General features: G+C 44.4%; 1 protein-coding gene across 1 annotated transcript in view; it reads right to left on the minus strand.

The window, feature by feature from the left end:
• The window catches only part of robo2 (roundabout, axon guidance receptor, homolog 2 (Drosophila)), a 330740-nt gene that overhangs the window by 36212 nt on the left and 279658 nt on the right, over positions 1-14870 (minus strand). The window contains exons 16-20 of the mRNA XM_030779068.1: positions 11177-11301; positions 10830-11001; positions 9329-9517; positions 8452-8478; positions 4957-4999 (exon numbers count right to left, since the gene is read on the minus strand). Coding sequence (XP_030634928.1) covers positions 4957-4999; positions 8452-8478; positions 9329-9517; positions 10830-11001; positions 11177-11301 — 556 coding nt within the window. The remainder of the gene's footprint in view (positions 1-4956; positions 5000-8451; positions 8479-9328; positions 9518-10829; positions 11002-11176; positions 11302-14870) is intronic.

Below are 14870 nucleotides of genomic sequence, written 5' to 3' on the forward strand. Positions count from 1 at the left end.
GAGGCCTGGATCAATTTAACAGGTGTTGTGCGTCTCCCCAAGGGTGCGGAAGCCATAAAGGCGGCCATTAAGGCCTTAACCTGCTACGGGTGACTGCTGGGGGGCCATTAGGACCACTTTACTGTACAATCACGTCGCCAGCTCGTTACCACGGGCAACGCAAGCCAAGCACCGTCTGTCCTTCCTTCCTACTTTTTTTTTTCACCTGCTCCCTGATTAAATGAATTCATGTTTACAATAGCCATGTCATTGTGTGTGATAGAGTCTTTGTGAATAATTATCAGGGAAGGAGTGGCTTGGTCTAAGGAGAGATTGTAACTAAAGGTGAACATGCACAGATCTTGAAAGAGATAAAAAAGGAGACAGGCCAATGGTTCTTTTCAAGGTCTCTGGTAGAGCACTTATTTTTTCCTCCTGAACATCATAAAGCAATCTTTTTCTGTTACGGTCAGGCAGACACGACTGTTTTCAGGATTAATGCATTTTCAGCTTAAGTGTTGTTTGGGTAACAGGCACACACACACACACACACACACACACACACACACACACACACACACACACACACACAATTACTATCTGTTTCTCTCTGTCTGTCTCCCCCCCCCCCCCCCCCCCTCTCTCTCTCTCTCTCACTCTCTCTCTCTCTCTCTCTCTCTCTCAGGCACTGGCATTTTCTCCACCAGTAGCTTGTCTCCTCTGGGCCATGGTGGGGGGGTGTGCAGGTGGGGGGGTAGTGTGAGTTTAGGGTTAGGCCTGAGGCCATAGACAGTTAATGGCTGCACAGCAGTCTCTCTCTCTCTTGCAGCCACAGGTTTTAATGAGTGCATGTGCAGCTTGAGCGGAGAGCTGAGAGACACAGAGATGGGCTAGGTGGGCTGGGTGGATGGGGGCCTTGACAAGCTAAGAGACGTTGCCGTGGCAAGCTGAATGCCAAAACAGGCCCTCAGGGAGTCGACTCATTCAAATTGATGGCTGTGCATCAGACATGTAGTCTCTTTATAGGGTAATACATCTCCCACTCCACCTCCAACCCCTCCATTCTTCCTTTTTTTTGTCTGTCTGATAACAATCCCCTGTCTCCACCTTGCTTGTTCTCACCACCCCCACCTTCTTATCAGTCTATTTTTAATGTTGTGGTGCCCATACATTTCTCTCTTATTTCTGTCTTCTCACCTCTGTATTCTTTCTCCAATTCAATTCAATTCAATTCAGTTTTAATACAGTGCTTGTTACAGTGACCAGTTATCACAAAGCAGCTTTACAGGGTACCAAACCTGAGACCCTCAGTGCCTGAGCTAAAGGAAAGCTCCCTGTGGAATAGGGAGAAAAAGAGACAACCCACTCTCAAAGAGGAGAGCCCATCCTCCTCTGGGAGGTAGCAGGATGGTTAGAGTGCACTTGTTAGGTTATTAAATGGAATAAGGATATATGAAAATCAATGAGATACGACAGAAGAGTCCAGGAGGAATCAGATACATCTAAGGTCATTGCAAAGACACCTGAGGTCATTCTAGAATCTGCCTCCTCTCTCTTTCGCGCCTGCTTCCTCCAGCATTTTAAGTGGACCATTTTCTAGACGATTAGTAAAGAGAGAGAGACAGAGAAAGAGATATATTCTTACGGTAGACTACAGTGTAAACTCCAATAACAACTGGAAAGTGATCTTAGGTTGTGCTGTACAGCACATGTGCATGCACGCATACACACACACACACACACACACACACACCCTGTGAATTGGGAGCATCTGTATGTGAAGGTGATGATGATGTTGACATTGAGAATGGCTGTCCTGTCCTTGCATTCATCAATAAGTGAGGGCTCTAGCACACACAGTGATTAGACTGAGAAAAACTGCAGCTGGGGATGCGTCTGTTATAAACGTCATAACTGGGAGGAGAGAAGAGGACCATGGGAAATATGTATCACCAGATCCTGACAGCTAACTTTTAAACCCTTTTTTTCCCTAAGAGACTGAGGCTGGCCAGCCTTGAGAGATGAGATTTGATCCGAGCTTTTATTTTCCATCATACATCCTGGCGAAGAGAGAGAGAGAGAGAGAGGGAGAGAGAGAGAGAGAGAGAGAGAGAGAGAGAGAGAGAGAGAGAGAGAGAGAGAGAGAGAGCGCTGAAATACAGTCGTCCGTGCTCAGTGCGAGTCAAACCGTAAACAAGCCAAGGGGAGCGGTATTAATCCCAAAGCAAGTTCATAAATCACACCAGGGTTTTACAGGCCCACACGCCTACTGCAGAACACACAGATACACACACACACACACACACACACACACACACACATACACGCACACAGACACAGACACACACACACACACGCACACGCACACACACACACACACACACGCGCGCACACACACACACGCGCACACACACACACACACACACACACACACACACACACACACACACACAGAAAAGAGGCAGCACTAAAAAGCCTGCACATTAAATTACACTTAGCATTGCTGAGACATGCATTTCTAGTTTAGATTTACGTTCCCTTTGGTTTACTGACACATCCACAGACACAACGGAACTTCCATACGCCACTGAACGACCAGTCACTTGGCAAAACTCACTTCCTCAGGGTCTTTCAAAGAGAAAACAAATGTCATTTTTCTACTTTTTTTTTTCCTTACAACTGTATGGATTGATGTGGAAAGGTGGAATTATTGCAGTCTGCTAATTACATTCTCTGTATTGGCAGCCCCACAGCCTGTACTGGCTTTTATCAATTTCAATCGAGCATCCGACAAGAAGCCGTCCGTGCTGACCGATCTGCAGCCTATTCATCTTCCATGATTCATTTATCCTCTGATCGATTACGTTTAATTGTTCACTCAGAACAATTTGGCAGGAGCCAATGAGGAATCGGGGAGAGCAGACGCGGCTTCATTTGCTATTGTCTAATTAATGCACTAAACATCGCCACGGAAACAAATGAACACGTTTCCCCCAAACGATACGCCCCAGTTTATTCACCCTCTTTTGGGCAGATGGGGAGGAAAGAAACATCTGGGCAGGAACATCTTCAAAGTGGAGGACGTATCAAGGGTTTCCGTGGAGAAAAAGTACTTTTCAAAGGCTTACCTTTTCTTTTCACAAAGGACATTTTCTCTGAGTCACTCAGGGTTGGAGAAGAAGTGAAGTGTGACTATCCTCTCTTATGTCCATTAACGTTGAGGAGGAAACACTAGCGTAAAGTAATAAGGCTAATTCCTTAAATGGGCACTTGAGATCCAGCTATAAACGTAGAGAAAAGCAGGCTCAGTCCCCTCCCTAAAACCATACCCATGTGCAAGACACATTTATACAGCACGACACGACACAGGGAGGAGGGTCCCACTGAATCCAGCTCAGCGGACCAGCGGCAGGATTCAGATCTAGAGTGGATTTACCTAGTCAGCTTTGATAAAGGTTTGAAGAAAGAGATAAGACAGGCCTGGAGGTCTCCAGAGGGACCCACCTCGCCCCGTCCGCAACCCGGCAACTAGCGCCACAGGGTCCACTGGGTATGTGGTGTCATTCAAATGAGATTCCTTCTCTTGCATACATCCAAACAGATCTGGCCTTGCCGAGGTCTGGGAGGGGAGGGTAGACCCTTACACCTCTCCCATGGGTAATTATTTTTACATTATTACACATGCTCATATAGCAGCCGCCAGCGCGAGGTGACAGGCAAATTTATCACTGCAGGGGGCTCGGGGGCAGCCGGCGAAGACAAATGATAAAATAAAACCCCTCTCTGCTTAAATTGTTTCTGCTAATTCTTTTGGGGAGATTTATGAGTCTGTCTAGCCATGCGTGAAGGGAGATGTGTGTGTGTGTGTGTGTGTGTGTGTGTGTGTGTGTGTGTGTGTGTGTGTGTGTGTGTGTGTGTGTGTGTGCGTGCGCGTGGGTGTGTATGTGTGTGAGAGAGGTGTGCATGTGTGAGTGCGTTGTCCTGTTCTATGCAGGGTACACAAACATGCATCGGTTATCTATAGATTCATCAGTCTTCCACTCATATCTGCGTGCGTTTGACATGCATATTACAAACGGCCCATGTTCACTGGATCCAAAAGCATCAAGGCGAGAATATGATTGGGGATCAGAGCCCGGGTTTGTAAGAGGAAGAAAAACGGCAAAGGACTTTTTCTTTTTTTAAACACTTGCCTTATGCACCTGACACCTTACTGATACAATGCAAACGTTCAAAATTGTAAACACATTAGAAAAAAAATCTGTTCTCTCACGGGGGGACCAAAAGCAGGGCTTGACATTTCATATTTAAGAGAGTCTGTATCATGAGCAATGCTTACTGAATGTGCTAATGTTTCAGTACAGGCACTCCCCAGCAGAGCCCCTATACAGAATGAGCAGCTGGTTCATTCAGCTAGAATAACATTTTTGTCTTTGTTCCAAACCCTGGTCCTGGAATCTACTCTACAGGAATTCCTTACTCTAACTCTTTATCAACACACCTGATATGACTCATCTGCTAATCAACAGGCCTTTTATTAGATTCGATTAGATTAGACAAGGAGTGTGGAGGTAGGGATGCAATGAAAACATCCTGTCCAGTGAGGAAACAAGACAAAACCATGGGGCTAGAGCATTGGTAAATAAGAGTGTAACTTAAAGCATTACGTTAGTGTACTGCTACCACGCTGTGTTTGTACACTCAGAGAAAACTGGTTCTTAAAATGCTAATGCATGCGGTGGCCTGGGGCATGTTTCAGTAATAGTGTATGTGAGGGTTATGATGGCCAGCCATGAGGATAATGCTTTTTATGACCTTCTGTAGATGATGGAGGGAACACGGAGGGAGACGAGAACAGACGTCTGTGTTTGAGGGATAAAGCCTGTGATTGGCAGGGTAATACGGAGCTGTTGTATTCTGGTGGCGTTTGTTGCGTCAGTGAAGCACACATTTTCCCAAGAGACAGGAAATTCTCACCTTCCGTTGCTCATCAGTCCCCCCTCCACTCTCTGGAACGTCACTGGGGCGGAAAGTCACACGGAGCAGGAACGTCGAAAGAAAGAAAGAAAGAAAGAGAAGAAAGAATGTTGAATTATTATGTTCCAACACTAATACTGAGCTGTAATCAGGTTTAGGACACAGTGCCAATGCTTTAAAGCATGTCATGCATTCCATGAGGAATCAGATGAAGAGCGTTTGGGAGATGGAGTCACTGTAAGAGGGCTGTCTTTTTTTTTTATTATTTACCAGTATTACAGATGATTTCTGACTCATACAGGTTGAAAGGAGTGCAATTTCTGGGTTCCACGGCAGCCCCAATAGATGAGCAATGATTAAAATCCCCGTCCACCAAAAAAAGTCAAATTAAATCAAGATGTCAAACTAAGACGGTAACTGAATTCAGCTTTATGAATCGGACTGATAAGTGACTACTCTTGGTCCATCAATCACTATGACTTAATAAGACTTAAAGAGTTTTTTTTATAATAAGTCAGACATGTGGAGAAAGTGAAAAGTACCACTAAAACCATTAAAATGAAGCACAGCTGACAGGGGCTCGTCTTTTGCTGGAAATGAAATGAGCTCCACATGAATCCTTTCCCTTTTCTGCTCAAAGTTCACACACCAAACCCTTATCAGTCCACAGGTGCACACATTCAGAATATCACACAAAACATGGCAAATACACGTCAGGACCGTCTGACGTCTGTCTATTCTAGAGAAGAAAAAAAAAAAAAAGGAAAGTATGACAGGTGTGGGTAGGGGCTTTCTTTCAATCCCCTCTAACTTTCTTTTTTTTTTCTTCCTTTCTTCTCTCTCTGTCATATGAAATGTGTTGGGATTGCGTGCCAGATGTAGAAGTATGGGGGGAAACCAGGGGGAAGACAGAGGTGAAGGAGTGTGTGGAGGGGTGTACTTCAGAAGAGAAGATAAGCCACTTCTGGTCCTCATCTAAGACCTGCCCGTGCACAGATCTCACCTGACTCACCCTCATACAGTCACCTGACACAACTAGGTGAGTGTGTGTGTGTGTGTGTTTAAGGACATGTGTGACTATTTGATGTGGTCCAGACTTGCTGCTGACTCTCTTTGGGCCAGTCTTCAGATAAGGACTCTCCTCTGATACAAACATAGATTTACTGTATGAAAATATCAACGCAGAGAAATCCATTCCACTCAGTGTCAGGACGGACAAGGACTGCCGACAGTTTCATAGTTTCATCTGTGTGTGTGTGTGTGTGTGTGTGTGTCTCATTATTTAACACTCTCTTCCCCCCCCCCCCCCCCCCCCCCCCCCCCCCCACACACACACACACACACACAAATGCACTGCACTTGTACTTCTATCACATTTTGCATTCATTGGAATGCACAGATACATGTGTCTATACCATGTTTAACGGACATGTCTCATTTCTTTGTTCCATGTTAGGACATCTTCAGCAACATCAGATTTTTCCTTTTCAGACTACTAGCTAATCATCATTTATTTATGTATGTACGTATGTATTTATTTATGCATTCATTCATTTATTCTAAGACCACTGGTCAAAATTCTCTTAAGATTTACAGGGCATTCTCTCTCCACTACAGAAACTGTCCTCATGCAGCACACATACACACACACACACACACACAATCAGAAGGTGACGGTTGCGGTAATGTGTTTGAGAGCAACACTTATCTTCTCTGTGCACAGGCAGCAGGAAAACAAGGTAAGATGGGAGTCAGGCCCACAGGGAGCCCAATGCAATGAAGCAGTCTAGTGAGTGGAACTCGACTGGAGCGGACCATGGGAGTGGATTAAAGTGAGTAGGAGAGGGCAGGAAGGGGTGTGGGGAGGGGGGCTGTGTCAGGCAGGGGGAAAAGGTGTCTGATGCAGGTGGTTAAAGCTAGTGAAACCCTGATCTCCACAGCTTCAGTCTTATCTTCTCCCTGCCCCAGTCAGAGGGGAGGACCAGCGGAGGAGAACAGCGCTCTCTCGCAGAGCTTGATTTGATCTGTAATGAAGTTTGGACTAAATCTTCCCTCCCTCTCTCAGTTTTCCCATACACAGGCAGGAGAGGTGGGGGGGGGGGGGTGGAGGGAGAGAGAGAGAAAGAGAGAGAGAGAGTATGTATGTTTGTGTGTGTGTGTGTGTGGGGGGGTTTCTGAAGGTTGGGGGCATTGTCTTGCCCTTGCTTGGGCCTCTCATTTTGATTGTTTTTTTTTTTTTTCTTGGGGGGGGGGGGGGGGGGGGTCCATCATGAGCTGTCACTGAGATGAGGTCATCCCAGGTTAACCATACAGCATCTCAGTTGAAATCCCTGAATTTAAAGGTAAATGAAGCGGTGAATTATAGAAAACCTCTTACGCCCACTCACAGTCATACACACACACACACACACATACGTGCACACACACACACACACACACATAGATGGAGGCATGTGCAGACTGCAGAACTACTTAACAATGATTTTGACAAGAGGACATATTCTAGGGCATATTCTAAAAATCCCAAAGAGATATGAATGGCAATCCATTTCAGCTCCCCATGAGTTTCACCTCAAGCCCATTACATGGTTTCCTCTCAAGGTCTACATGAAGCTGAATCACGTTGGGGAGTTATTCTTTTGTTCACCAATCTGTGAGCTCAGCCTGTATCTCTTTTTCTTTTTCTTTAATTCCCCGGAAAACAATCCATTCAGACACGGCGTTCAGATAGCTGTGTTTGAGCTGTATGACACAGTTTTGTTGGTTTACATAGATCAGAAGCTATTTGTTGATTTATTTCTGTCTTAATTTCTTTATTTGGCTGTTGATTTGGTTGTTTGTTTACATATTTTTCAAGCTGTATGCATCTGATATTAGCAGTTATCAGTGACCTTATGTTTAAAAAAAGGAGTCATCCCAATCTAAAAACAGACTGAGGGACATGGATGCATGAATCGGTAGAGGGGCAGCATTCAAGAACAGAGAGGAGAGAGAGGAAAGTACAGGCTGAGGACACAAATGCCTCACACTGCCTGTAGAGAGAGAGAGAGAGAGGGAGAGAGAGAGAGAGAGAGAGGAGGGTGCAAGAGCATAACTGCATAAATGATCACAACACAAGACAGGATCAAAAAAGGAAGAGAGAAACAGAATAAAGACACACACAGGTAACAACACAAAGCAACACAAATTCACAACCGCAGGGCTGCTGGTGGGTGAGAGTGGAGGTAGAGAGGCTTTTGGGTTTGCAGTCTCCAACTTCTCCTACTAACACATCGGCTTATTATGCAAAAGCCATTTCTGTGGGCACATCATCAGGACAAAACAGTTTTGGAAGCTCGAATAGGTCAAGAGGCCAAGTGTAGCTAGCCATTGTGAAACTGGAGACTGACAAACAGGCCTAAGAGGTCTTTCTGTGTTGGGACAGGGGGGGAAAGAGGCCTGGGGTGAAATGGAGGGGAGGGGGGGGTTTGACCAAATGGGACAAATGAACAGTACCTGCAGGGGTGAAGGTGAACGACTGAACTGTAAAACAAGAAGACAGAAAAGACTGTGTGTTAAAACGCAGGCCAGTGCTAATCAGTGTTGCTTTGAAGGGGCTTTTGGGTGGGGTTGGGGGGGGGGGGGGGGGGGGGTGTGTGTGTGTGTGTGTGTGTGTGTGTGTTTGGTCCGGTGTGCCAAGTCAGGAGAGCAGCCAGCTTTCGTAATGAGGTGAGAAAGATACACACAGCAGCCAAACAGAACAAAACTAAACAGTGTCCAACACACAAAATACACAACACAGAGGACAGAAATGAAGTGAACACACACTGTCTTTGCACAACATTTTCCTTTTGTGTAAACAAAGTTCATTATTATGGCTCTCCCGGACAGTTCTCTAGGTGAAGAAACTAGGCTTCTCTGTAATGTTCAGTAAATTTTATATCAGACTGTCCAAGATTTCAGCATCGCTGTCAGTTTGTGACTAGTAGGAGCCAGTACAAGCCAGTTTACCCAGTTAAAAGGTAGCAGCACCAGACCTCTGGAGATAGAAAAATAGTTCCATCACCACTCAGGTCACTGTAGAAAGATGATCTCTATCAAAACCTTTGACACTGAGTAGGTCTATTCGCCAGTCCATTAAAATGTTCATTCCAGGCAATTCTACCTCTAGATCACAGGGCAAACTAGGAGCACGTGTCCATGACTTCTCTGCTGTGTGTGTGTGGCTGTGTGTGTGTGTTTCTTACTGATGTACAGTATATATGACAGTACATCTATAGTGATTACCTATAGCGATGTGTATTATGTAACACATGCAACCGCAAGTCCCTTTTTTTTGTTTCTCTCAAACTGTGTGTGTGTGTGTGTGTGTTAGATATATAAGGTGTCTAACCTGCGTAATTGCTTAAACCCTTCCTCTTCTTCCTCCTCCAGTAAAGCCAGATGCTGAAGCCCATGAGAATGACCCAGCAGGCACCTCCGATGCCAGCGATGAAGGCCGGCTGCTTCACCACGTCCGTAATCTGTTCCGTGATACTGTTGTTCCGATTCCCGCTCACTATCACGTCCCGAAAATCCTTACCTGGGAAACGCACAAAGGAAAGGTCAGTGCCCTACTCTTTACAGAACGATACAAAGCAAACATGCCATCAAAGCAAGAGTGGAGTTCATCCCGCAAGAACATTACAGTGTTGAAATATCTTAGATAAGCACGGAGAATCAGAGGCGATCTGTATTCCTCCTGTATTCCAAGGACACAATCCAAACACATTCCTCACTGTGCACTGAAGCATTGTGTCTACTTGACATCTAACGATGTGTAGTTCATCTTTAGTCAGAAGTCAGCAGTTTAGTTTTGTTTTGATTTTCTTTTTTGGTTTATTATTACATTTCATATGCTACGTTTCTTAAGAAAAAGATTTAAAAAAAAAAAAAAAAAGCACACAGAAACCAGACATCATCATTTTAGTGTGTTTATGGAAATGAGGAGATGTAAGTCTGAAAAAAGTCACGGTCTGGCAGTAACGCTACAGGCTTATGATAAATCCTTTGGTAAAGTGACTTATTTGCTTTAGCGTGACATTCGTTCCCTGTCCAATTTAGCCTGGGAGAACCTGGCAGAAGACTGAGCCTATTTTTTCAGAGACCTTTTTTTTTATGTTATTGATCTCCAAGCTTCTCACACACACACACACACACACACACACACACACACTAAAAATAATATGTCTAAAGGATTGCACTGCCAAGTCTGAGAGACGGATTGTGTGAGAGACGTTTGGGGTTGAGAAAGGCCAAGTCACTGGCCAGACCATCACTTCTGGGTCAAATCATTCAGAACCTGCTACAGTGGGACCCAAACCTCAATCTATCCAGCCAAGTGATACCTCACCGATTTTAGCCAATCACATACTACAGCATATGACACTAGAGCCTATGACAACCATCACAAAGTATCTTTCATTTAAGTTCATATCAGAATTATAATCAGTGACCTATCACAAAAGAAGAATAATCCACTGTGTCTCTCAGCTTATCAATCTTAAGGGTAAATTGGGGAACCTCAGAATAAACACATTTATCTCTATAATGAATCAATAGGTTTTCTACAGTAATACTTATATGTAAGTTCTCTTAAAGTTAGGGGTTTGAACATATTTTGGAGGTTTGAGTGATCACAATGATGAATCAAATATATGACTCTAAATGAAACTCTAAAGCCTTCCACTAATAAATATTATATTGTTATTGTTTTATACTGATTATTTCTGAAAGTGACTCTGAGGGACCAAGCCTGACATGACCCACAGCATATACAACAGGCTTTGTGCTGGAAAAAATTAAGGCTTGAGTTTGAAGATTGTCTGATTGGCCGATTCATTTACCTCTCTCGCCAATGACAATTGGTTGAGGTTCACTCCTGACTCCCACTCCGGCACTGGTGCTGGCCGCCACTTCCACGCGGTACAGGACCCCAACCTGAAGACCCCCAATCACCACGGAGCGGATGGCGGCATCCACTGTCTTATTCACGTGAAACCTTGTCTCATTTCCCAGACACCAGATCTGAACCAGACCGTCAGAGAAAACACAAAATGTTCAGAAAAACTATGATATTATTATTATTATTATTATTATTAAGTATAATAATCTAGAAAACTTCAAAGAGCACAAACCCATTTAAAAATAAGCCTGGAGGGTGCCTGAGGAATGAATACAATGCAGTGAAGAGAGAGACTACCTTGTACTCTTGAATGATGCCATTCTGGTGGTCAGGAGGGGGAGGATCCCAGGAGATGCTGATGGAGGTGCTGTTCTGGTTTCCCACTGTGAGGACAGTAACTTGCTGAGGAGGCGCACTGGGAGCTGAGGAGAGCAGGGCAAGGATATATTAAAAAAAAAAAAAAAAGAAAAGAAACCATGCATTTAAAATAAGGAAGGGTAGAACTGAATGTCCTTGTCACATGCCACATTTCAGAAATGATCATTTCACTTAGCTAACTGTATTGTAGAAAACTGTAAGAATGGTGATTTGGCAGACATTTTTTTTGTTTGGGCAAGATTCCCTTGTTGGAAAGAAAGTGCTAAAGCAGGCTATGAGGAGAGAGAGAGAGAGAGAGAGAGAAAGAAAGAAAGAAAGAAAGAAAGAGAGAGAGAGAGAGAGAGAGAGAGAGAGAGAGAGAGAGAGAGTCAGTGGTCGCTGGATTACCAGGTTCATCATTCAACATACACTGTAGAGCCAACATGTTAATACACACATCTCTCTGACACAGGCTATTTCAAAGGCACTGTTTGCCAGTGGCAGAGACAGACAGAGAGAGATAGAGGGAGAGAGAGAGAGAGAGACAGTAACAGAGAGAGACAGGGAGGGAGTGATAGAAACAGAGAGGGAAAGATAGAGAGGGAGAGTTAAAAACAGAGAGAGAGAGAGAGAGAGAGAGAGAGAGAGAGAGAGAGGGAGATGTGTGGAAGGCAGTGAGGCAGGTAGCTGTGGGTGCAGGATTTCATTAGATGGGGATTATCTTTACTCTGACACTCATTCTTACCAACATTTCACTATGATTTAATATCACCACCCTCTTCCAATAAAAAAAACGGGGGGATTTAAACAAAGTGAGGCCATTGATTTTCGGGGGAGACAAAGCAAAGCATCATCTTCCAGGAGTCTGGCTTTGATGGAATCAAAGCAGGAGAGAAGGCGGGGTCACTGGGCTTAGAGCATGAGCTGGGCGCGAGGAACACGCAGAGAAATGTATTTTTTTGAGCTCTTCTCTCTCTTTTTGCTTTTTTTTTTTCTTTTTTTTTTTGCAGAAGAACCAAAGCCAGGTAAACGTATTGACGGCAGCTATCGACCCGAAGCAAAGGAACAAAAGCCAGTGGGTCGGAGCATTGAAGGACCCCACCAATGACTGACTCTGAGGACGCTCTGCCTGTAACAAGTCGGGCAGTGACTTGGTGTAACCCCATGGTTCATGGTTTTTATTGACCATATACTGTTGCCATTCTGATGGTAGACAGAGCCAAGCCAGGTGCAAGAGGGGAGGAAATGAAATAAATAATAGAGTGATGTTGTGAAAAATACTTTTTTTTTTTTTTTGAAAAATAATGTTTTCTTATTTCCTCCGTGGCTCCTGCAACTGGGGAGCCGCAACGCTGCCAAATACTGACAGGTCAATTACTTCCTAGCTGTTTTTTTTTTTCCTTTCTCTCCCTCTCTCTCAGTTTCTGTCTTTCTCCCTCTGTCTTTCTCTCTGTTTCCATCACATGACCTCCCACATAAATGACACACAATCTAAAAGCTAAGCTCATCCCTTAAAAAAATAAATAAATAAAAAATTGTGGGCATTTTGAGCCTCAAAAGGCCAAAAGACTCTGACAGAGTGCAAAGGAAGACAAATGACCAGCAGGCCTTACAAAAACCAAAAAACAAAAAGAAAAAAAAGGGGGAAAAAAAGACTAATATTTCATCACCATTCCCTCTCCTGCCCCATTTCATAACGTGCAACAAAGCGAGATTGTGGTGACAACTTAAAAAAAAACAAAAAAAAAAAACCCTCTTTGGCCCACAGCCACTGGGGACAATGTCATTCAAAGTTAATACCGTGAATGATTTAGCAGCTTATTATTATGCACATTTGAGCCAAACAATACATATTTCTCATTTAGCACAGCGCGGCACGATGCTAATAGATCCATTAGCGTGAGTGATGTATGGCGCGCCTGAATGTGACCCCGGTTTTCCCTCTGGTTTGTACCCTGAAGGCAGTGTTGACTCCTGTCAAATTTCACCACTCAACAGATGCACTCTAATAAGATTTGCACTGTGGATGGAGAGCCACATTCAATGCCGATATGGAGAGAGGGAGAGAGAGAGAGAGAGAGAGAGAGAGAGACAGAGAGAGAGATGCTACAATGACTTGATAGCGATGGTGCTTTAGAAGTAATGTCAAAAGCAATATGATCCTTCTCTTTTGCTAAGGTGGGTAGTGTCTGCACCAAATGTGTGAATCTGGTCGTCTCTCCAAACACTTGAGGCTGATTTTCATAATGAAGATTTACCTTAAGAACTCAGCCCCAAGACCTACTGAACTGACAGGACAAACCCTTCCCTGCTAACTAGAAACTGTCCATTGAGTTCATTTAATTTCATATATTTTCGATCGTTTAAACTGTGCTTGGCTCCTTAATTTTAGATGGAGAGAGAGAGAGAGAGAGAGAGAGAGAGAGAGAGAGAGAGAGTGAGTGAGTGAGGGAGAGCAGGAAAGACAGGGAGGGAGAGAGAGAGTACTAGAAAAAGAAATGAGGCAGAATGGGCTCCAGTGGTGGAAAACTGTAACTGTGTGAACAGACAATAGCTTACAGTCCCAATAAATCTTCCTTGCTTTTGCTGTCTAATTTCATACCAAAGGTTCCCAGCATCCTTCCTTTTCTCTCTTTCTCTCTCTCTGTGCATAGGAGAGCCACAGAAAAAAGAGGTCATCCTTGTGAATAAAGCCCGGTGCACAGCGCCAGCAGCAGACCTGCTATGTCTCGGCTGGTAATAAGTGTGATGGGCAGGCAGATTGGAGGCCAGGGAAGGCAGCTGTGCAGGTCTTACAGTGCAGAACAGACAGAGTCAGTACTGCAGACTGGAGAAAGGCTTCTCCACTGAGACCCCCAGTAAAAAATGAGCTTGTCACAGCTCCACCACTTTAACCAGCTCCCTTCTGCTGCAAACCTGCTTTTTGGTGTGTGTGTGTGTGTGTGTGTGTGTATGTATGTGTCTGTGTGACTGGAAGTTTCGAAATGTGAGTATGCTGGGTGCTTTGTGTACAAGTGTTCCCGTACAAAGGTCACGTATACATACTACATCAAACTCAACGACTTCCTCTGTGTTTCATTTCCTCCAAGGTAACACTACATTATCCCTTGTACATACCCTAAAAAAGTCCCAACTTTCAATCATTATTTTCCTATGGAAAGCATCAGTGCCCACTGCAACACTGTAACTACCAGCTATTCTATCTCTGGTTGAATGTCTGTACCCAGGTCTGACCAGTCAGAATGAAAGACTAATGGGTCTTTTATGAGCACTTAATGGAAGCTAGAGCCTCACTGGGCACTCAGTTGCCCTGAGGAGTTGGAGAATCCAGTGTGTCTGTGTGTGACTGGGCGGCTGGGCTCTGCGGCCCTGTCAAAGCTTGTTTAAGTCAGCCAAGAGCGCCACGGTCTCCTCACAACAGGGAATCGGCCTCATCCACACTCATCGCACTGTACTACTAGATGATAGAAAGCAATCACGGCTCTAAAACACACACACACACACACACACACACACAGACAAGCCAGTCTGGGGAAAGGTCAGTGTTTTTGCTGAAATAAACATGTTATCTCCACAATATGTCAAGGCAGGAGACAGGAGAGTAGTGAATGACAGGACAATATCTGGCGTGTTA

Source organism: Chanos chanos, chromosome 7, assembly GCF_902362185.1.
Source record: "Chanos chanos chromosome 7, fChaCha1.1, whole genome shotgun sequence".
In the NCBI taxonomy this organism is placed as follows: Eukaryota; Metazoa; Chordata; class Actinopteri; order Gonorynchiformes; family Chanidae; genus Chanos; species Chanos chanos.